At 38.5% G+C, this 24,195-nt stretch overlaps 1 protein-coding gene across 1 annotated transcript in view; it reads right to left on the reverse strand.

Moving 5' to 3' along the window:
• LOC121878582 (very long-chain specific acyl-CoA dehydrogenase, mitochondrial-like) overlaps positions 1-24,195 on the reverse strand; it is a 40,427-nt gene that overhangs the window by 3,291 nt on the left and 12,941 nt on the right. The window contains exons 5-11 of the mRNA XM_042384923.1: positions 18,120-18,375; positions 15,321-15,496; positions 13,629-13,775; positions 10,457-10,573; positions 5,079-5,247; positions 2,272-2,456; positions 608-820 (exon numbers count right to left, since the gene is read on the reverse strand). Of these exons, the coding sequence (XP_042240857.1) occupies positions 608-820; positions 2,272-2,456; positions 5,079-5,247; positions 10,457-10,573; positions 13,629-13,775; positions 15,321-15,496; positions 18,120-18,375 (1,263 nt within the window). The remainder of the gene's footprint in view (positions 1-607; positions 821-2,271; positions 2,457-5,078; positions 5,248-10,456; positions 10,574-13,628; positions 13,776-15,320; positions 15,497-18,119; positions 18,376-24,195) is intronic.

Here is a 24,195-nt window from a genome sequence, read left to right on the forward strand (position 1 = left end):
TGGCATACCCAATTCTGTACTACAAGTGTCCTTCAAATACTTATTTTCCACTTCTCAATTCTATATCCCTTCTAGTTTTGGATTACCTTTGTCACCATTTTCAATTCACCGTTGGATTGGGAATTCATATAAACTCCTGTCTACTGTTGGGTTTACTTACAGCCTCTTTCACTTACGTTTACCCAGAAGCCCTCACTCTCTATCACAATTCTGCTGTACATAAGAGGCTGGCACTTTACTGAACCATTCTTTATCAAGGCTATAATCTACTTACCTGCTTAATATCATCGTCCACCAAGCACATGCTTAAAACAAGGCAAATATTTTCCTTCAACGGTGAGTACAATATGGGATCAAGGTGTCTATTCGCTTGAGTAAGTGGTTTAAATATACCAACATGGTAATTATAAAACCTGACCCATCACATTTACCATAACCAAGATTAAACAAGTAACCCATCTACAGTGTAATAGTAATTTATAGATTTTGTATGTCATGCCTTTTCTAGATTACTTGCAAGTTATCAAAGTTCTACAGTAATTATACAATATATTTATTTGGAGACCTACAGCTTAAACAACAGAGCAAATTTTCTCATTGTACTGACCTCATTAACCCAAACTCGCGCTATTTTCTCCTCGTGGTCAGCTGATGACAAATTCAAGGTGAGGGAGCGGCTGGCCCTGGAGAGAACCACTAGACTGGCATAGAGGTCCATGGAGGCATTAGCTAGGCGGTTCAGCAGGAACTGTTGACCAATAATGTTCTTGCCGTGCTTCATCAAGAGACCCTCTGAGGTGTAACCAAATGCCTCAATTGCCTGTTGAAAATATTTGTTGTTGTACTATACATTTGTATTCAAATAAAGACTTAGCAGGTCATGCATGCTAGTTTATAATCAAATAATCGTCACACCCTAAAACATAACTAAACGTAAAAAGAATTGTATGTTTCTGACAGTGTCAGTAAATGGGTCAGACTCAAACACTGTACACCTGATAAAATATATAAAATAACTAAAGTCTGATGACTATCTGCTCTAATTGTAGGAAAAAATTTAAGTATTGATCCTGAAATACTGTTTCATAACAGTCAGGCTCAAGCAACTCAGTACAGTTGGCAAGTTTGGAGGTCAAAACCTTAAGACCTAAATTTGTGACTGAGAAATAAAAGCCAGTTCAAAATCACCATATTCAACACAGTTTTATGGCCATTTCCCACATTGGCATAGCCATCCTCGTGGGCATTCACGAGGGGGCGACCTATGCTCGCACTGAAAGCCGGAACCTCCTTATAATCAGTGACAGCATTTCTGCGCTAGTGAGGCTCAAATTACCCTCCCCCTCCTCCCCTGCCCCCCAACTGATGACATCCGTGTCAAGTTTATTTGGATCCCGTCACATATAGGAATAACTGCCTGTGACACTGTTGATCGACTTGCCAAAGAAGCGACACAAGAAAAAGATACTGAAGCCACCCTCGCCCTCTCCCTGAATCATCTCAAATCTCGCATACACACCACACAACGAGAAGCATTCGACATAAAATGGACACACCTGAAACAATGGGGTAGCGTCACACTATGCCACTATGACGCTGTAACCGGTGACTCTAACCGCCACTACAAAGAGTATCAATCTCTGACTCGATCTCAACAGATTATGTAGCTAAGAGTAAAAAAGTAAAGAATTTAAAATGCTCCCTACCAGTTGCTACTGCACAGATGTGATGCTTTATTTCAAAACACTTAAGATAGAAAATGTACTATTAAGCTCTAATGAATCCTTCACAACACTTACATCACTTGTAAAGGCAGTACAGTACAAATAATCATGTTTCAATAAATACTCCATAATATATTGTGCACATCGAATAAAAGAGCCCATTATGGATGTGGTGACTGATTACTCCACAATTTACCTAACACGCCAGAGAACATGTCCACAGCAGCCTTATTAAACTAAAGAGTCAAAACCCAATTTTGCATCACTGGCCAGTGAGATTTGTCCAACTGGCCATAAGCTCACACAGTTTAAGATGCATCTTCCAACACACTTTCAGTGAAATCAGTAGTGCAGAGGAGTAGCCTGGACAAAACTTTTAATATATCAATTATAATAACAACAGTGGGAGAATTGTACGTCTCTCCACCTTGAGATGAAGGAGACTAAATTCATATCAAGCCTCATAAATTTAAACTCTGTAGCTTAATGAAATGCAGTAGCATTTATCCCATCATTTCTTGGGTTCCATAACAAACCTGGCACTCACCCTTCCTAGAAGCAAAGAAGATTCATTCAGGTTAGGGTGGATGCCTTCAATTGTGCCACCATTCGTGAAGCCAATAGCACGCTTGGCTCTCTTGGTGCCTTCCCCTAATATGAGACCCAAATTAGCTGCAGGATTCTTGAGGGCCTGCTGGAGCTCACGCAGATGTCCACCAGCATACTGAAGACCTATAAAAAATATGAAATTCAATGAAATATTATTTTACAGTCCCCTTGACTCGTGCATTTACAGGAGGTCTTTAGGTTTTGTGCAGTGTGGCAGCCCTGAGTTGGTTTACATTTGACAGAAGGAAACTCACGATAGTAAACATGCTATGGAAACAAATTAAAACCAGATTAAAACAAATATTTCAGAGATACTGATTTGTGGAATGTTTACATGATGAGCCCCTGTAAACACACTAGTGAAGGGGATTGTACCTGATCATATCTTTTAATTTCTCAAGCCTTTTCCTACTGCAATACAGGACGGTGGAATCAAGAGCAAACACTTCCTCTCCCCTTAGACACTGTCATTCATTCACTCTTACTGCTGCAACAGAAGGGTTCTGCTGAGGTATTCTCCTTTTGTGCCAAGGCCTCAAACATCAATCCCGCTTACCCCTGATGCTTCAGTCAACTTGAAATCATCAATCAGTAGCACATTCATCTCTGGTCTGCCACACCACTGCTTTATGAATGCCTACCCTTCTCACTTCTACACCATTTTTCACCCCAGCCTTCCATTCCTTTTGCCTTCCATCTCCTTGCTACCATCCACCTCTTTTTACCAATCTCTCACTTCCTTTTCTCTTAATATATTCCTACCACCTGAGCACATCCTGATCACCTCTTGTCTAATCCTTCTTTCACTTCCATGTCAGATCTTAATTCCGTAAATCTTACTCTACATCCTATTAACCTAACATATTACTCTCAAACAGGTCATTTCCATTATGTCTTTCCCTTGCACTTACAAGCCAAACTTCACACCCACATATTTTTTCCAGACCAATTAATATTTACAAAAAAGTTTTTCCTCTTCTTCAGAAACTTTACACTCATGCTCTTTAGCACAAATGTTTGATCCTTCCACAATTTTCCTTTTCACACCCATATTGGTCTTTCTCACATACACATTCTGTTTTAATTACAATTTTCTCAATGATGATACTGGCATACACTTTTCTCACCTTACCTAAACTAACCTGGTAAACTCAACAGACTTACTCCTCTGTAATTTTGCCTTCAATCTTATCACTCTTCTCTTTATATGGGTGATCTTGTACTCGATGTAGCCGAGAACGAAACTACAAATGAGACCTTTTGTAATTTTTGCATTTATGGGTCACCTGAAGATTAGTTCCTCCCAATTAATTACTCGTAAGCCCGGCCCTACGGCCTAGAAAACAGTGCGTTAATGTTCGAAATAAGGTAAACAGAGTACAGTATTATGTTTTATATCTAGAAGTGCAAGTAATAAGAGTGCGGAGGTCATATTGCAACTATATCTTGCGCTAGTCAGGCCGCACCTGAATTATGCTGTTCAGTTCTGGTGACCTTAATATTGAATGGATATCAATTCACTGGAGTTGGTGCAGCGAAGAACGATGAAAATAATTCCGGGACTTAGAAACCTTCCAAATCAAGATAGATTAAAGAAACTAAACTTGCATTTCCAAGAAAGACGAAGAGTGCAGGGAGATATGATAGAAGTATTTAAGTGGGTGAAAGGAATCAATAAAGGAGATATAGATAAAGTTCTTATATTATCCGAGCAGGATAGGACTCGTAGCAACGGATTTAAGTTGGATAAGTTTAGGTTTACGAGGGAGATTGGAAGAATTGGTTCACAAATAGGGTGGTTGACGAGTGGAACAAGCTTAACAACTTTGTAGTAAGTGCTGGAATGCTGGAAAGTTTTAAAAGGAGGCTAGACAGATTCATGGATGATAGAGAGTGGTAGTAACTCTCGACAGGAGCTGTCATGCACAAGCCAACCGGCCTATTGCAGACAGGCCAACTGGCCTATTGCAGATTCCTTATTTTCTTATGTTCTTTAACCATCCCAAAACTATCTGGGAAGGTTAATAATATTCAGGTGACCCAAAAAGGCTAAAATTGGAAATGGTCACGACTACATCACTGTCCTATACATAACTGTCATCCATTCTTTAACTTTCCCCACCGCATTTTCTTAATATTTAAAACAGTGACTCCATCCACTAGGTTTGTTTACAACCTCTCTAAACTTCTCCTCATTATCATTTTCCTCTTTTCTCTCATTCATTCCCTTCAACTGTGTCCCCAACAGGATAACTCTACTGACCCTCTTATCTGTTGCATTTGTAAATTGTTCACCATATTCTCCACACTACCTTTTCCTTCCTCTCTCTTCTATGTACATTTGTGCACTAGGACATATTTAGACACTGCCAGTGAGAGAGGGAGATTTGGCAAGAATCGAACACTTTAACACCATTTGGCCACCATGCTAAACAGTGTATGAATGAGTTTATACTGTATAAAAATATAGCATAATTAACTGACCATGTATTAGCAAAACTGTGCAGAAAAATAATGTGTAAATTGAAGGTTTACTGTACAATATAAGAACTTTTATTACAACCACACTGGACTGCTTTCTTTATTTCAAAATTAACTTCAAATGTGAAAAATATGTTAAATTGATTTATCCCTATCAATAAAAAATATTTTATCAGTTAACATGTAAAGCAAAGTTTCAACACTGAGAAACAAGAAAATTGTGGTAAAATTAAAAAAAAACTTATGGGAACAAATGCTACAAACCAGTCAAAGCTACAAAGAGCCGAAGGATGTCATTTGTTCCTTCAAAGATTCTGAAAATGCGGAGATCCCTAAGTACGCGCTCAAGGCCCGCCTCTTTCATGAAGCCCATTCCACCCATCACCTGAATGGCTTCATCAGTCACTGTCCATGCTGCCTCAGAAGCAAAGCACTGAAAGAATATACAAATCATATATAAAAAAAATTATCTTGAACAGTCTTATCATGTATTGTACATCAACTTTGTGTAAGTAGCCAAAATATTATAGCAAATTGTTAAATTACTGTGACCTGGACTAATTAGGGGGAAGGTCTGCCAGGTTTGGCCAATATTCCGAGTTGGGTGGGAGTCTGTAAATATTATAATTATCTACAGTATATTACAAGGTGGAAAATTCCAGAGAATGTAGGATTTCCAACTCAAGCTATCTAAGAATACTCAACTTGCTGTAATTTTTAGCCTAGAGTTAACATACACAGGGATTTTATACACCATATGAATGTTTTTTTCTGGACCGCATCTGTAGAGAAATGTAAATTTTTCCTCGGTCTCTCATACTCTCGGCAGCTTGGTATTGGCTCTCAGTACAGCTGTAATCAGTGAGCCATCTGATTAGCTGGTGTTGCCAGGAGCTGTTATACATCTGGCAGCTGTGTGTGCTGTCTCGGCTATTACACTAAGCTCTATTCAAGCCTCATGTCCCAAAAATACCTCCATTTGATGGCCCGTATCATATAGATTTTTCTTTTATATAGTACAGTAAAACCTCACTATAGCAGACTAACAGGAGGGAAGGGGTGTCCGGGATAAGAGGTTGTCCACCTTAGAGCAAATTTTTCCCAAAAGACCACCATTTTAAATAAAAAACGAGTACAACACCAATGTATCCAAGTTTTACTTAAGAAATACTTTTTTGATCAAAATTAATTTTAAAAAGTAACGGACATTAGGTACAGTGATATCCCCGATAGCCGGAACAATTGGCTCAGAGCACTTCCGGGGATGAGAGATTTCCGGGTAACCAGAAGAATTTCTCAAACCCGGAAAAATTTCCCCATCCCCGGAAATATTTCCGGTTACTTGAAAGACTTTCTGAGTGTCTAAACTATGCATCTTGCACAGACAAACACTAGCCCACATCCTCATAATGTTTCTGTGTGCTGGGGAGTTTTCCAAGAGTCTAAACTAAAAATCTATATGAAATGGTCAAGAATGAAGCTGTGTGTTTGATCAAAGACTGGTATTTTCCACTCCATTGGAGCTGTGGGGGATTAGTGGATCTCATGTAGCTGACCTGACCTAACACAATGTCAGGTGGAGGTAGGGTAGGGTATTGGTGGTCTCATATTACTGACCTGATACAATGTCAGGTCACCCACTGTTGGGTGGGGGATTAGTAGGTCTGAGGACCTGAAGATATCTTGAATAAACATGAAAGCTAAAACACAGTATTTTTTATACTTACATCTATCACATTGTATCCCTTCAACATTGCATTACATAATATTATAAAATGTGGAGTGAGAAAGCTGAAAGCTATGGGTGATTAAAGAGACGGAGTGGAAAGGAGTGGTAACATGCACCAGTGTTGCCAAGAGCTAAGCTCCTCAATAGCTGATCTTTTAATTCACCACCAAATAGTTAACCACGCATAAATTTATGTCATACAATATGGGGGTGTGTGGGTGGTGTTAGGGTGTCTGGGTGTGACGTTGTGGTATTAATTACCGGTAATAAATAAGCAATATGTATTGTCAATGACAGTCGTTTGAAGAATAATAGCGTAGTACTACAATTGTCAACAATAATCATCAAACTACTGTACAGTGCTGTCATTAAAAATACAATATTGTTTATTATTCATTAATTAATACCCCAACACCACATCATACATACAATCTCTTGTGTGAGACACTGCGAGTTGGAGGGAAGCGGGGGGGCAAGGTGCTGGCAGGGAGGTAGGGGGAAGGCGATACACACACCTCCAACATTTATTATTACATATTCTCGTATGATCAGCCTCTTATGGTGTATGTTTTATCATAGATAATATAAAATATTAAACACATAAGAAAAATATGATGTATAATTATTAATTTGACATCAAAATTACATGACAAGTCAAAAAATAAGGCAATTTTTTCACAAAACCTACCAGAGGTGACAACATATTAGACCTAGTATTAACAAAAAAAGAAAATATTATCCGAGATATCACAGTAGGGGAAGAACTAGGGAACAGTGATCACAGAGAAATCAGATTCACCCTATATTGGGAAACAAAAAACAATAACAATATGGTCAGAGTCCCAGACTTTTAATCGACGGATTATGAGGGGTTAAAAAGGTACCTAGGTGAGGTCGCCTGGGAACAGTCAGGTCAGTCCCCAGTAGGAACGGGTGACTGTCACCGGCGACACAACAATTGATCATGACTATGATATATTCACTAGTATACTACGTAAAGCACAGGAACAAAATATACCATACAGAAAAATTAAGTCAAATAAGAATGAGCCAAGGTGGATGACCAAAAAACTTAAACATGACATAGGAATAAAAAAGAAATTTATAAGAAATTAAAGGGAGAGGAGGAGCATCTCAGAAATATGTATAATGAACTATCTAGGAATGTTAAGAAAAATGTAAGGAAGGCAAAGACGGACTACGAAATCAGGATAGCAAGAGAATCCAAGTCGAATCCCAAGGGATTTTTCCAGGTATATAGGACAAAGGTCAAGGACAAAGTGAGACCTTTAAAGTCAGAGAGGGGAAGTGATTGATGATTGCGAAAAAATAAGCAAAGCATGAAACAGCTATTACTTATCAGGTTTCACAGAAGAAATTCAGGAGGAAATGCCAGAGGTGGAACTGATATTTAGGGGAAATGAAGAAGAGAAATTAAAGAATATCACTATCAGAAAAGAGGATGTTCTTAAAAAGATAAATAAATTAAAGAAGAAAAAATCCCCAGGGCCGGATGAAATTTTCCCTCAAATTTTTGAACAAGTGTAAGGAACAGATTAGCGGACCCCTCGTAAATTTATTTACAAAATCATTAGACACGGGAGTTGTGCCAGACTTGTGGAAACAGGCAAATGTAGTACCTATATTCAAAAAGGGAGACAGAGCATCAGCGTCAACTTACCGGCCGATTAGTTTGACATCAGTAGTGGGGAAATTTCTTTAATCAATTATAGCAAATTCTCAACATGGGTTTACAAAGGGAAAATCTTGTCTAACAAATCTGCTGAAGTTTTTTTTGGAAAGTCTTCGAGGTTGTAGATAATGACAAAAATTACAATGTTATTTACTTACCCTGTAGACTTTAGCAAAGCGTTTGAAAGAGTACCGCATCAGAGGCTTCTGAGAAAAGTTAAGGCTCACGGTATCGAAGGGAAAGTTTTAAATTGGATAAAATCATGGCACACCAATACAGCACAGAGGGTCAGCGTAGATGGTGTTAAATCTGATTGGGGCTGTGTAACCAGTGGGGTTCCCCAGGGGTCAGTACTGGGCCCACTCTTGTTCATAATCTACATAAACGATCTAGATACTGGGATCAGCAGTGACATTAGCAAGTTTGCGAATGACACCAAAATAGGGTGGCAGATTAATTCAAGGCAGGATGCAAGTGCACTACAGGAGGATTTAAATAAACTGCAGAAGTGGTCAGAAAAATAGCAAATGAAATTCAACACCAGCAAGTGTAGCATACTTAATATTGGAAGAACAAATACTGTCAATGTATACAGCCTTAACAACATCAACCTAGAGAAGTCGACTTGTGAAAGAGACTTAGGTGTACTTGTATGCCCGGACCTACGGCCTAGAAAACAGTGCGTTAATGTTCGAAATAAGGCAGAGTATTAGATTTTATATCTAGAAGTGTAAGTAATAAGAGTGCAGAGGTCATATTGCAAATATATCTTGCACTAGTCAGGCCGCACCTCGATTATGCTGTTCAGTTCTGGTGCCCTTATTATAGAAAGGATATCAATTCACTGGAGTCGGTGCAGCGAAGAATGACGAAAATAATTCCGGGACTTAGAAACCTTCCATATCAAGATAGATTAAAGAAACTAAACTTGCATTCCCTAGAAAGAGGAAGAGTGCAGGGAGATATGCTAGAAATATTGAAGTGGGTGAAAGGAATCAATAAAGGAGATATAGATAAAATTCTTATAATATCCGAGCAGGAGAGGGCTCGTAGCAACGGAGTCAAGTTGGATAAGTTTAAGTTTAGGAGGAAGATAGGAAGGAACTGGTTCACAAATAGGGTGGTGGACGAGTGGAACAAGCTTAGCAACTTTGTAGTACGTGCTGGAATGCTGGAAAGTTTTAAAAGGAGGCTAGATAGATTCATGGATGATAGAGTGGTAATAACTCTCGACAGGAGCTGCCATGCACAGCCCAACCGGCCTATTGCATACTCCTTATTTTCTTATGTTCTTATGCAATTACGCACACGTATCTACTGTATACGGGGAGGGGGGGTGGCATGGTCAGTTTACCCACCATAAAAAACTGAAGAAAATAAGACCCTGGTTGTAGCTGTAGTGAACTTAATGTAAAAAAATTTAATACATGTATATATGTTTAAGTAATGTTATTTAATGTTAATAAATGGAACACTAGAAGTAGCTAACCACTAATGGTAAAGAAATAAAACAAAACGATTGGGAACGCCAACGTATGAACAGTAAGTGCGTACATGAGAAAACATATCGTCATATCTCTACATATGAATATGAAAGCAACACTTATTTACTGTGCAAATATGTTTTAAATAATATTTACGAATGTAAAACAAAAACTCTACTCACCAATGGTGGTAAAGTCTAAAACACAAGGACAGCCAATGAATATTGTGCGAGTTTTTACTCAGAGGTGGTTGAGCTTTGAGGTGATAAGGCAGTTGAGGCAGGAAGTGATTTTATAACACTCTCAATATGCCACTAAACGTAGAGGAGTAGTTATGTGTTCATTGTACGGTACACTATTCACATTTCTTAAGACACTTCTACTGCTTCCTCAGAGGCAGCTGTTGACTTATCCTCCTGTGCAACCACAGAGGCAGCCCCCACTTACATGAACTACCCTCCATACTAACCAAATTTTGGTTGTGTTTTTACGGGGTTGGGCATACATCTGTCCAGTGCTGGACCCCAGTCCAGTTTGCAAGGGATCCGGATTGAGCAAGTCCAGGTTAGATGGAGTTTACGGTATTATACAAAGATGGAATATAAGCAATATTACTCAAGTTCAAAATGAGGTATAAAAAACAAGGAAAATACAGAGTGAATGTCAAATTTTCATGTACTGAAATTTTTATATACATTTAATCTGAACCTTAAAACATGCTGGATTAGATACTAACTTTACTTATAGCAGCCTCCAGGTGGTAGTCCTTAGAGCCAGAGTCCATGTTAGAGGAGATCATGTAAGCCATGGATTCTGTCACATAGTGTAGCATTGCCATTCGTGCCAGCTTCTCCTGTGGGGGTTGACAAGGCATCAGCCAATTAATATACACTGACAATATAAAAGACTTTTATTTCAACGACAATCCAAATTCCAGAAATTAAAAGAAATTAAGCAATAAACCCCATTTCACAACCAAGAGAATAAACTTATGCCTGAAGATGAGGGGGCTTTATGTGCTGTAAGGGGAGGCCACACTGACCCAACTATGGACAAGTTTAAATGACTCATGACCATTCCCTCATCCAGCAAGCAAGGATCAAGCCCCACAAAAGGAGGAAGGAAGGACACCAGGTTACCAATCTTCCCTATACTATAAATTGGGATTCAAACTTCAATTCTCCATTACTATATTAGTCTAGTTCTCAACATGTGATCTAAGAGATCTCAAGCCACCAAAGGAGAATGGAGGTGGTCAACAGTCTTTGACACTATCGTCAAGTTAAGAAATACATTCCTCAAATAACCACCGAGGACTAAACAGCATGGCTGTTGGCAAGTGAAATTGAGACAATGTAACAAAATTAGGTTTATCTTGTATTTAGATGATTAGTAAAGTTGATGTGTCATGATACCTTTCTTAGTTTGAAAGGTACAGGGTAGACACATCATAACTACTGTACAGTAAACCCTCGAAGATCCGGACCCAGTAGATCCGGATTTGGAAGATTTGGACAAAAAATTTTTGAGTTCTGGCCTCAGAAACCTCCCAGAAGTCTCCCTAAGAAGAAATCCCAAAACAGAGCAAAAACTATTTTAGGCCCATGGGTGCTGGTTGACCAGTCGGTCGCACTGGACACAGGTGCCTGAGGAGGTGGGAAACATAAACAGTTGTCAATTGTTGTTTGTGGGAATATTATTTCATTCACTCTAATAATGATACCATGTTATCGAAGGTAAATATATGGTTTATATAATTTGTTTATCACTGTGTCTGTTACCGTTTTAAAATTAGACTAAAAGATATGTATTTCTCCAATACATACTTCAATCATACGCCTGGCAACAGGTGCGAGTAAGGGGAGTGAGTGACTGCATCTGCTAGTCAGCGCGTCAACTGGTGTTGTAACTCATCACTCTACCCTGCCATATTTAACTGGATTTGCTGTTATTATGTTTACTGACATGTACACAGTGCTTAATAGTGATTAATCATGGCATCTAAAGCAAGTGGTGGAATGAAGAGAAAGCCTGTACATTTTCCCGTTGTGCAGAAACTTGAGTGAATAAAGAAGTTAGAATCTGGTGTGTCTGTGGCTCGCTTCTGTGATGAATACGGCGTGAAGAAACAAACTGTCAGACATACGTAAGGCCAAGGATAACTTGTAGTGACGGCACATCCAATCCTCAAATACGCCACTATTATGAACACCTTCGGACTCTTAGAGAACTTTTTAATAGGGAGCAGTAGAATGCAGGGAAACAACTTAAGCTGGACTCCTTCTTCAAGCCTGTTACTCGCGCCCCTCCCGCCTCCTAGCTAAGCCAAACTGAGGGGCAACCCTGCTCCTCTGACTCAGAATAGTAAGTTGTTCTCAGTCCCCACTATACGATCACGGCAACACAAACTCATCTATCCACTGCATAGGGTGAGACAACATTACTGTATTTTTGGTGTTTCTTATATCATTATTTATCGTTTTTATACATTTTGTACGTTAGCCGGAAGATTCGGACAATCAGCTTTTTCGGACAGGTGATTCACCCCCCCCCCCTTAGTCTGGTTCTTCAAGGGTTCACTGCATTGCATATTTGCATAACAATTTGACCTTAGACTGTGACTCGAACAGTAATGGTACAGAACCCACTTTGGTACATGTTTGACATCATCTGGTAGTGATCATGCTATCTTGTTATATCATCATGTATACTTTGAGGTTAAAAAATATCAGACCGGGTAAAAACACTTTGTTTATACAGTACGATCTCATGTTTTGCGACTAATTGGTACCGGTAGTGGGTAAACTTGACTTCATAATGCTTCTTAAAGAGAGCCAACCAACCAACAGATGCATTGGACGGTGGTGGAAAGTTAACACGTTTCTTCTATGCAACAGCAACATAATAAACACGTGCTTGATGCCTTATCTGTGTTCCAAAGAGGTCACTTTGCTCACGGTTTCTCCTTTCCAACCACTTGTGAAGGTAATGTTCTGTGATAACTAACAGTAGGTTTCGTTGTGAAGTATCGGAAAACGTCCTGTTACTAGAAAATCTTTAGATTATATTCACAGAAGCAGTTGAGGCTTCCTTGTTGTTCTTAAGGGAACGTATGGTTGATTCAGGGCAGTTGAACCTACACATGATTTCACAGGTACGAGCACCACTTTTGATTATTTCAAGCATCTCGTTTCATTTCAAGGGTGTATTTCCTCTTCTTGACCCCCTTACGGTAGTTACTCTTGGCTTGGGGCTTTCCTTGTTGGCCTTCTCTACGGCCATCATTACCAACAGAACTGCTCCCGACATTTACATTACGCACTTCACTCCTCGCTAATACACAAGAATCATTAATAGTTTAACATGAATCTCGCAAAACATAAGTACAATGGGTTATATAATCCAAGTCACTGCACCGCTCACTCATTCAAACTAACTGCCGTTACGGCGTAAACAAAAACCACTCAGCGGGTCGACTGATAACAAAAGACCGTGACAATGCTCGCTGTCCACTCAACAATGACTCGCGAAACTGGTAATGAAAATTGCTCTTCTTGAGAGACTGGAAATTTTAAAAGTGACGTGAAACATATGAATCACGAATCTAAAACTAGCTAAGCTTGAGATCCTACTGTGTATCAGTTTTGACCTTTGACTGAGACCACTAATATACAGACCAAATACTAACATGTGAAAAATGTTCCAGTCAGGATGTACTTTTGTTACCAGTATCATTATCAGCAGCAACACTCCAGTAATTGTTGCTACTAATTGCTTCACTAGGAAATAAAATGGGTGAAAATTTATTAAAGGTTAGTATACAGTATATACCATGACATATGGGTATCATGAGTCAATTGGAAATTCTATAAAAGACAACAGACATTATACAGAATGCTAATCCTTACCTGAATCGTTCCAAAGCTGTCAATGCGTTGGCCAAACTGCATTCTTGAGGTAGCAAAGTCCAATGCCTTCTTAATAGAGTAGCGCATTGTGCCAGACAATGCAGCAGCCATACCAAAACGACCATTGTTCAAAATTTCCATGGCAACCTAAAATATCAGGAATATTAATAACAATATATAATTCATATCAAGGCAACTTTTGCATATGAATTAATTCTTTATTTTGCAACTCTAATACCAAGAAAAATTTATGTGGGAGAATGAGTAGCATTCAGTCACCATGACAATACAGATGAAGATACCACCAATGAACAGCAATGAGGGAAGAGGGATATGAAAGTGGGCACTTTAGATCCAACAGTAAAACAGATACAGCACATCGCAGACAATTTGATCAACTCACGAAAACGCAGTGTGACCAGCACTAATGTAATCCACCTTTCACCTCCCCAATTGTAAAGTTAGGTATCCACTCCCATCAGCATGAATTAGTAGTACTTGGGCACAAACAATGGCCCTTAGATAAGAGGCAAACACTGTATCCGCTCACAAAACACATCAAGAGAAATACAACAATAGGATAAAATCTAAGCTGTTACTATACTCATTATCTATCTCTAATTACCAAGGCCTTGGAGAGAGAGAGAGAAGATTTTAATCATTCCATAAATACCAGAATGAGAGGGTTATTGTCCCTTCAATTAATAAAACCCTACAAAGCCAAGTGGGAGACAAAATTTAATACAAGTTGACAAAAACAACCCACAACATTTACCAAAACACAACAAAAAATCCACACATACACTACACTAATAAAACTGAGAGAAAGAGAACGAAATGATGTACAGTACCCATTGTGGGCACTGTTAAAGAGAAAAGGGAACCTTAACCCAACAAGGCTATACAGAGACAAGAATTGACTTAGTTTCAATATGACCTGAACCAGAGAAACCAATGGAAGAATCTACTGTACAAACCTGGTTCCATCCACCCAGTCAACTGGAGAACATTCACTACCACTGAACTCTCCTGAGGAATGGTCACAAATGAGGACAGCAATTATCAGATAACAGTCAACAAAATTATCTCGTGACAGACTCCCAGTAATAGAATGACTTTAAATTCCACTCCATTCTAACAGCATTGCTTTATCCTCAAGAAAACTACTGACAAGACACCGAGCTTTTAAGAAATATGCAGCACTGTAATAACAGAAGAGTTTTGACAGGAGAAACACCTCATTTGAACCTACAGATAAAGAAAGGAACCTAAAGAAACATCCCTTCTTGACAGGCCATTACAAAATTCCTCTCCACTGAAGCTTCCACACTTCTACAACCCAGAAAGACAATAATAAGTAAAATATCCTTTACATGAGAAGTCCAAAGTACATTGATTTTACAAGTAAAAGAAATTTTAAGTTATGTATCAGGAATTAAATTTTTTATATCAGCTACACTACTTAAGGAAATAACAGTATCCTAAAATGTAATAGGATTTACAAAGTGAATACAAAATAATGTTTTTCTTATAATTTTACCGGTGTTTAAAAGAGTAAGTATCCTTAGCATAATTCAGTAAAAAAAATTTCAGTATGATCAAATTTACATAAACTAAAAGCAATTACTACTGATATTTGAAAAGCACAATGCAATACATTTAACTCCATGTTGTAATACCCATATAACTTACCTTGAATCCATTGCCTGAACCTCCAAGAACATTTTCCACAGGAATTTTTGTATCTTCGAAGTAGACTTCAGCAGTATTGGAAGCCTTAATCCCCATCTTCTTTTCAGGTAATCCATGGGAAACTCCACCAAAAGCTCGCTCTACAATGAATGCTGTCACTTTGTCCTTTGTCACACCTGGCAAAGACATGTTCAGTTTTCAGACAGTTTCATTCCTTCTTATTATATACAAAGAATAATATTCTTTGACCATTAAACGATGGATCTATAAACAATCAATCAGTTTTACGATGTAAAAAAATTAACACAATTTACCGCTATGTGATGGCCAAGACCAGATTTACAATGGTCGCTGCCCAGTTGAACTGTGTCACATCGCCCAAAGGGTGGTTTGTGTGGAAGAAGCTATTCTTTGTACATAAAATAATATATACTGTACCAATAAATGTGAGGAATAAATAAAAACAATAATAAAGAAAAGAACAAATTCTTGTCACCATGCAAGGGACACAAGACAGCGTGCCAAGTTCCCCCACACCACTTTCCCCCCTTCCCCGCTATACATGTTAAGTAACTTAAGAAAAGTTTGTTCCCTTTATGTTTTTGACCTTTTGTTAATTACTTTTTAAATTTTCTTGCACATTATGCACATTTGTGTGTGCATGTAAGAGTAAAAAATATAAATAATAGTACAGGTTGTACCTCTCTAGTCCGGCATTCTGTAGTCCGGAAACTCCCGTGGTCCGGAACGATTTTAGTTTGCCCATGGAGAAAATTAATTTGAATCTGGTACTTTTGATGTTTGGCTAAATTTGGCCTTATTTACCGTACTTTTTTGGCAAATTACTACCTGTAATAAAGCAACATCCTAATAAACCAACGAAAATAACACAGATAAAGTTAAATAAAAACTAAAAACAACATAGTAAAGTTCTTATGTTCTACAGCTTTAGCTAGAGTTGAACCTGATGACTTGGCAACTTCGTCATCCGAGTAAAAACACACACATCAACATTGGCTGTCTTTATGTTTTCAACTTTACCACCACTGGTGGGTAAAATTTTTGTTTTAAATTCAGAAACATTAATTAAAATATATATGAACAGTAAATAAGTGGTGCTTTCATATTCTTATGTAGAGTAATGACGATATTTTTTCACATGTGCGCACTTACATACACGATCTCACTTTTTTTTACCATTAATGGTTAGCTACTTCCATTGTTCCATTTAGTAACATTAAATAACATTACTTAAACAACCATATTAATTTTACTACAGCTACTTCCATTGTTCCCTTTAGTAACATTAAATAACATTACTTAAACAACCATATTAATTTTACTACAGCTACAACCAGGGTCTTATTTTCCTCAGCTTTATATGTAGAACCAGTCAGTCATTGGTTTTGTAAACAACGAAAACAATGCTGTCTCATCTCCTTGTGTGTTTTAATATTCTACGTATTATTAATGAATTGTATTGTTCATTTTGCACACAAATATTAATTCAATCACAAATACATTCAGTAATAAACAATAATGAATGTTTTGTACATAGAGAAATGACGCTGTTTACACAATTGTGCACGTCTGAACGTTGGCGGGCCGCTCAAACCCGTCAAAATTTTAAATTGTGCTGTGGGTTTTTTTTTCCAATTAAAAAAACGTTGAATTAAAAATTCGCGAAATTTGAGAACCTACTGTACAACATTTAACCCTTCAATATGTCTTCAAAGAGACCACGAAGCAGTGAAAGTGGTACTAGTGCTTCCAAGTGTATGCACAAGTCACTATCTGTCCAGGAAAAGGGTGAATTTCCATGGTCCGGCACTGGTCAGGTCCAGAGGTTGCCGGACTAGAGAGGTACAACCTGTAATGCATATCTACTCAAAATTGCGAGTTGAAAAACAACAATAACGCAGCTCATAGCTTGGCCTGGTAGAGGGAAGCTGAGATCCTGACTGCACTCCCCTCCCACGATCCACGCTAACTCCCGCGAACATAAGAAATGTTTTTCTCTGTTTTTCACTGCATTATAATAAAAAGAATTATACATTCTCTTTTAAATGTTGCATGTGCATGTAAAAAAATTTAATAAAATTACGTGCCTACCCGAAATTATGAGTTGAAAAATAACTGCTCTGAGTGATAACTCTGGGTCATCAGGGTCTCAGGAACGGAATCTATTTTTCCCATAAGTTATTAGTATCAAAACAGCGCACTGTACGAGCGATCAACTTACAATGGTCAACAGCCTGTACTGTGTTTATTTGCTCTGAAATATATTATTAAATTCCAAGGATAATATTAAGTATGGACAACTCTCCTATAATTCCATAAATAAAAAAGCCAAAACCTTTTACTGATTTGAAGTAACAGACTTTTCAATTAACATAACAAATGCAGTAAAAAAATTTAAGACACTTGCAATATACAATTAACTATTGTTCCCTTAAAGCCAAGCATAACCTTCCTTAATTCAAACACCACTAGAATTTTTCCAGTAAGGTTGGGATATGGCTAACATTCATTTACTGATTCTAAACAATATATTCTAGGAAGACAATCATCCTACTGTACAGTACAGTACTTTAAAACTTGCACGATTACATAAACATCTAAACTCATTTCAGAAATCTTTTCCACAATATGTACATATTTCCCTGTCACTCATTGGGTTAAGCTAGTAAATAAAATGTATTTTTTTTTTAACTATCTACATCATACCTGAACACTACTACTCCTATTATTATTATTCCACCATCAGGTTCTTAGGTGGGTGACAACCAAGTAACTCACCAGTCTTGGGATTAGTAATGGGTGTCTGTGCAAACACTGTAAACACTTCTGCAAGGCCACCATTGCTAATCCAGATTTTGGAACCATTGAGGACATAGTGAGAGCCATCTTCAGACAGAACAGCTCGGCTTCTGATTGAGCCAGCGTCTGATCCACTGGAAGGTTCAGTTAGAGCAAAAGCTGCCATGTGTTCTCCAGAAGCAACCTTGGGAAGATATTTTGCCTTTTGCTCAGGGTTGCCAGCTATCAATATGCCCTGCAACACAAAAAAGGCCATGATATATAAAGTACATTTTCTTGGTTCCTGGTCAAAGACATTGTCTGCTTTTCTTGTATTTGAGGCAGGAAAATTAATAATTTTGTTATGTTATTATAACTTTTTAATTGTTAGTATTAAAGTGAAAGTACGATCGTTCTCATTTGTGAAAAATAATTAAATGACATGAAGTTACCTGAAGATGACCCCCCCCCCGGGAGAATTTAACAAATGTATGGAAAGACAGACTCATCTGAGTTGAACCATCTTGGTATATGGACATCACTCATCCTCACACACCTTTTATAACAAGTGCCATGAAAACTCATGAAAACTAGTGGACAAATTTTGTCTACAAAATTACAAACAGATTCCTCAAAATGTAAATATCATCATTTATAAGCTCCTTTTCAAAGAATTAGAACATTACTGACTCTGCTGTCAGTTCTGAACTGAGTACAGTATGTGAACATACAAAGATTAAAGATGGAAAATTTTCAATGGCATCCTTTTTGTTGGTGACCTAGGATGGTTGAACACAGGATCAGCAGGTCATCTGAAGAGGGTGTATGTATGTGGGGCTATATCTAGTGTTGAAGAAGTGTTAATACAACATGCCCTTAAAATTTGCGAGGGTTAGGTTCTTAAAATGGCCACGAATAACATTTGCTGACCAGGGGTACATTTTTACTTGTACGCAAAGAAATCATATTCCCTTAATGTGTTTGCCCTTAGGACAATTATTTCTTTTACCTGTATTGTATACAGTATATATATATATGTGTGTGTAGACACTCACACACAAAACACATACAAATAAATAATAATAGGAAAATCCTCTCACAAATAATAAGAAACAAAACAACAAAAGTATTTCAAATATTAGTCTACCCTCAAGTCAACTCTGTACTTTGTTATAACTTTAATAACAAAGCATGGATTTGACTTGAGGGTAGATTCACATTTTCAATACATTTTTGTTGTCTTGTTTCTAATTATCTGTCAGAGGATTTTCCCATTATTATACGTACGCACGCATGGACGGACTCACACACACACACACACACAAAATATACAGGTAAAAAAAATTACTGTCTGTAGAATGAATGGCTCCCTGTCCCGGCCACGAAAATGCCAGCAACTTTAAAACTACCCTTAAACATTCTTGGGTACATCCACGAATTATCAGATCATGCTGTATATTTTTGATGCTGGTGCGTGTCTGTCTCGGAGTCTAGTCGATCAACCTTAAAGGTTTTCACACTCCCATATGCAACACTTTAACTGTTCTCCCAGGTTCAAGTGTCAAATTGATACTTTCAGGTGTCACAATGAAGATGAATTTTGGTGGGAATCCAAAGTTACTGAGAAATCTCCAAAGGGCTTCCTTGTTAACCATGTCAAAAGCCTAAATAAGGTTGGTGAAGACCATACATTGGTCAAAATGATGCTTTGTGTTTCTCTCCTGAATCTGGCAGGCAGCAGAGATCATGTCAGTGGTGCCATGACAAGAACTAAAGCTGCACTGTGACTCCAGGAGAACACTTTCCAATATGAAGGAGCTGCCACAGTCTGATCTGTCTCCTAACTGCTGTTGACGGCCACTAAATCCAAGAGAAGTAGTTAACTAACACACACACCTTATCCTCATATGCAGAAACAAGTCTGAAAATTTGCAAATAAACAATATTTAAATACAAAATAAAATCAAAGGCACAGTACTATGCTTAAACAATTACTGGTACCTCTACACCGACTACAACTACCAAGCCTTCACTAGGGAGGAATAAAACATCAAGAGAGCCGAAGAAACTGTACTAATGCAGTGACCTACCAGAAAAAATCACACATCATCATAATAGAGCACACATTCCCCCAACCCTGACCCACCCAGCAGTATACAGTATATCTCTCCACATTCCATGTATCACCTAAATGTTGAATCAGCAAGTTGTCTAGAACCAAGTCCTGAACCCCTCCCAGATATGAAAGTAAAACCATTTATCCTGCATGCTTGGGAAATATACGAGACCTGACAATTAAGTTCGTGAACTCGCCACGTGGCTCAACATGCATCAGCACTGTAAAGAGTGTGAGTGCCGTGCGTGTGACCTTGATCCCTTCTCTTACTACCCCAGTTGTGTCGTCGATCTCAAGCAAGTCAGATGTGTGCAGTGGCAGCTATTGTATTAGTGTTTTCTGGTTTTGTCACAATAGTGACAGATATTGATTTAGAACAAAGAACCACCATCAAGTTTCTCATGAAACTGGGGAAAACTGGGCCTGAAATTTAGGACATGTTAACCCAAGTTTTTGGGATAATGCACGAAAGAAAACATCAGTTTACAAGTGGATTAAGTGACTTTCTGAAGGAAGAAAAGACGTGACAGAGAAGGACGATCAACAACGAGCAGGACTGAGGAAAATATTGAAAAAAATAGGAAAGTTGTGTGAGCGAACAGGCAATTGATGGTGAAAAGCATTGTAGATGAGGTGCAGATTGACAGGGAAACAGTTAGAAGGGTTTTGACAGAAGATTTGAAGATGAGAAAAGTTTGTTACAAACAAAAACAAAGATGAGTTGAAATTTGCTCAGATCTTTTGGAAAGAGAAGAAGCTGGAGATGACCTGCTTCACTGAATCATTCATTACTGGTGATGAGTCATGGGTCTACCAATACAACCCTGAAACAAAATGTCAGAGCACACAGTGGAAAACTGCAAACTCGCTGCGACCCAAAAAGTGTCGCATGTCAAGGTTGAAAGTGAAGACAAAGCTCATCACCTTTTCGATTTTAAGGGTGTAGTTCACAAAGAATTTTTTCCCCCAGAACAGGATGTGAACCAGTTTTACTATCTCGATGTGCTTAAAAGACTCGGAGAAAACGTTAGACGAAAACGCCCAGAACTTTTCACTGGAAACAAGTGGATCTTGCATCATGACAATGCCCCAGCGCACACGGCAGTGATTGTGTGGGAGTTTTGGGCAGAGAAACAAATTACCTTACAGGAACCTCCTCCTTATTCACCTGCCCTGGCCCCGTGTGACTTTATTCTATTTCCTTCGCTGAAGAAACACATCAAAGGGACACATTTTCAAGACAATGATGACATTCGAGTAGCACGAAGGCAGCTAAAAAAGCTATTCCAGAAAGTGAGTTCCAGAAATGTTTCCAGAGGTGGAAGAAATGCTGGCATTTGTGTATAGCATCAATACAGTGATATCCCCATCAGCTGGAACAATTGGTGCAGAGCACTTCCGGGGATGAGAGATTTCCGGCTAACCAGACGACTTTCTCAAACCCCTTAAAAATTCCTTATCCCCGGAATCTTTTCCGGTTACTGGGAAAAGTTTCCGAGTGTCTAAACTAGACATCTTGGACACACAGACACTAGCCCAATTCCCCAGAATGTTGCCGGGTGCTGGGGTTGTTTTCCTCGAGTCTAAACTACCGGAGTCCGTAAATGCAGTTCTAATTAAGTTAGAAACTCCATTTCTTTACTATAATAATCCAGAATAGTTTAAAAGTCTGATCAAATAAATATATTTGAAAATTAAAAATATTTATGATATAATCGTGAATTAAGTTGTGTGTTACTGCAAAGACTGGTATTTTCCACTCGCATGGAGCTGTGGGGAATTAGTGGGTCTAATGTACCTGACCTGACGCAATGTCAGGTCGAGGTAGGGTGTGGGATTAGTGGTCTCATTAACCCTCAGGTCCAGGGTGACGTTCCAGAACGCTCGCCTTTTCCCACCACTGTTTAAATGCCCAGCGCGGGTTATCAGGTTCCCGTGTGACTATTTGCCTGTCACATCACACCTAGGCCACTGGGAAGCTTCCTGAACATAATAACCTACTTTTTTTTGTTTCATTTTCATTGTTTGTCCATTTCATTGTTTGTCCACTGAGACTAAGAGGAATGGGATTGACTAATCCAGTGGAGCTTGCCAATACAGAACATCAGAACTGTCAAGCTCACGGCAGCTTTTACTGAGCACATAATAGATCAGAAGGCAGCAAGTCAGGTGGATACCAACGAACTAAACAAGATTCGACGGTCCATTACGACAGAGCGGCAGCACACCCAAAGTGATGAACTGCAACAACTGTTGCAGCTAGTGCCAGAGAACGTGAAAAGAAAAATAGCTATAGCGCAGGAGGTGGGGGCTTCCAACTGGTTAACAGCGTTACCGATAAGGGTAAAAGGCTTCATCCTTAATAAACAAGAATTCACAGATGCCATTGCTCTATGGTAGGCCAGTAGAAGGTTTGCCCTCCCAATGCGTGTGCGGCTCATCGTATGACATCGACCACGCGCCATAGTGTGCAAGAAATGGGGCTTCAAATGTATGAGGCATGACGAAGTAAGGGATCTAACAGCAAATCTACTAAGAGAAATCTGCCACGACGTCATGGTGGAACCAGCCCTCCTTCCATTGGAAGGTGAGAACCTCCGTCACAGGACTTCAAACACGTCCAATAAAGCCCATGTGGACGTCAGTGCTCGAGGATTCTGGATGCGGGGACAGTGAGCCTTTTTTGACATAAGGATTTTGTATCCCATGGCCCGATGCTGAACACAGGAGGAACAACAATGACAAGATTAGGGCACATGGAGAGAATTCAGAACCGCCCAGAACCGCTCAGAACTGCTCCCAACATTTACATTATGCACTTCACTCATCGCTAATACACAAGAATCGCTAATACACAAGAATCGTTAATACACAAGAATCGTTAATACACAAGAATCGCTAATATACAAGAATCATTAATAGTTAAACAAGAATATCGCAAAACATGAGTACAATGGGTTATATATTCCAAGGTCACTGCACCACTCGCTCATTCAAACTAGCTGCCGTTACGCCGTAAACAAAATACACCCGGCGGGTCGACATAACAAAAGACCGTGACAATACTCGCTGTCCGCTCAACAACGACTCGCGAAACTGGTAATGAAAATCGCTCTTCTTGAGAGGCTGGAAATTTTAAAAGTGATACGAAACATATGAATCACGAATCTAAGACTCACTAAACTTGAGATCCTATTGTATGTGTTTGACACACACACATATATACAATACAAGTAAAAGAAGTAATTGTCCTAAGGGCAAACACATAAAGGGAATATACATTTCTTTGTACACAAGTAAAAATGTAACACCCCCCCACCGGTCAGCAAATGTTATTCGTGGATTTGGCAATTCGCGGCTATTTTGAGCACCTAACCCCGGCGAATTTGGGGGGCCCCTGTACTCAAGTTGAAATAAAAAAGTACCTCATTCATAAAGCACTGAAGTTGTGAAAATAAAAAGTAAAACAATTATTAATTGTCTAAAATATTAAAATATATCCACAGTAACTTATAAAAAACTAGTTATCTAAAGGTAAAAATAAAAGAAAGAATTACACATGTTTATTTGCAAATTTTTCTTTTGAGATTAATCAATAACTGATCCCAGCACAGGTCTGGCCACTCAATATTGTACTGTAATACTAACATCATTATTGTTTATCCATAGACATAATATAAACTACAAACTCACTATAGTATTTGTAGAAGATTAACAATAATGGTGTTTGTAAGATCTTTATATCACACAAGTAAAATACTTTCCTGCACTTTAACTCATTCAGGAGTGAGTGCTTCAGTAATAAGTCATCCTGAAACAAAGTACAAGGAAAGGCTTATGTGAAGACCCACAAGAAGGACTAGTTGATACCAAGTTCTGTACATGTAATCAGTCTGTGACCTTGACCTCTGATATATTGTCCAGACTGTAGTAAAAGAAGCATGAGTGTATTAACATTAA

Source organism: Homarus americanus, unplaced genomic scaffold, assembly GCF_018991925.1.
Source record: "Homarus americanus isolate GMGI-L3 unplaced genomic scaffold, GMGI_Hamer_2.0 scaffold55743, whole genome shotgun sequence".
In the NCBI taxonomy this organism is placed as follows: Eukaryota; Metazoa; Arthropoda; class Malacostraca; order Decapoda; family Nephropidae; genus Homarus; species Homarus americanus.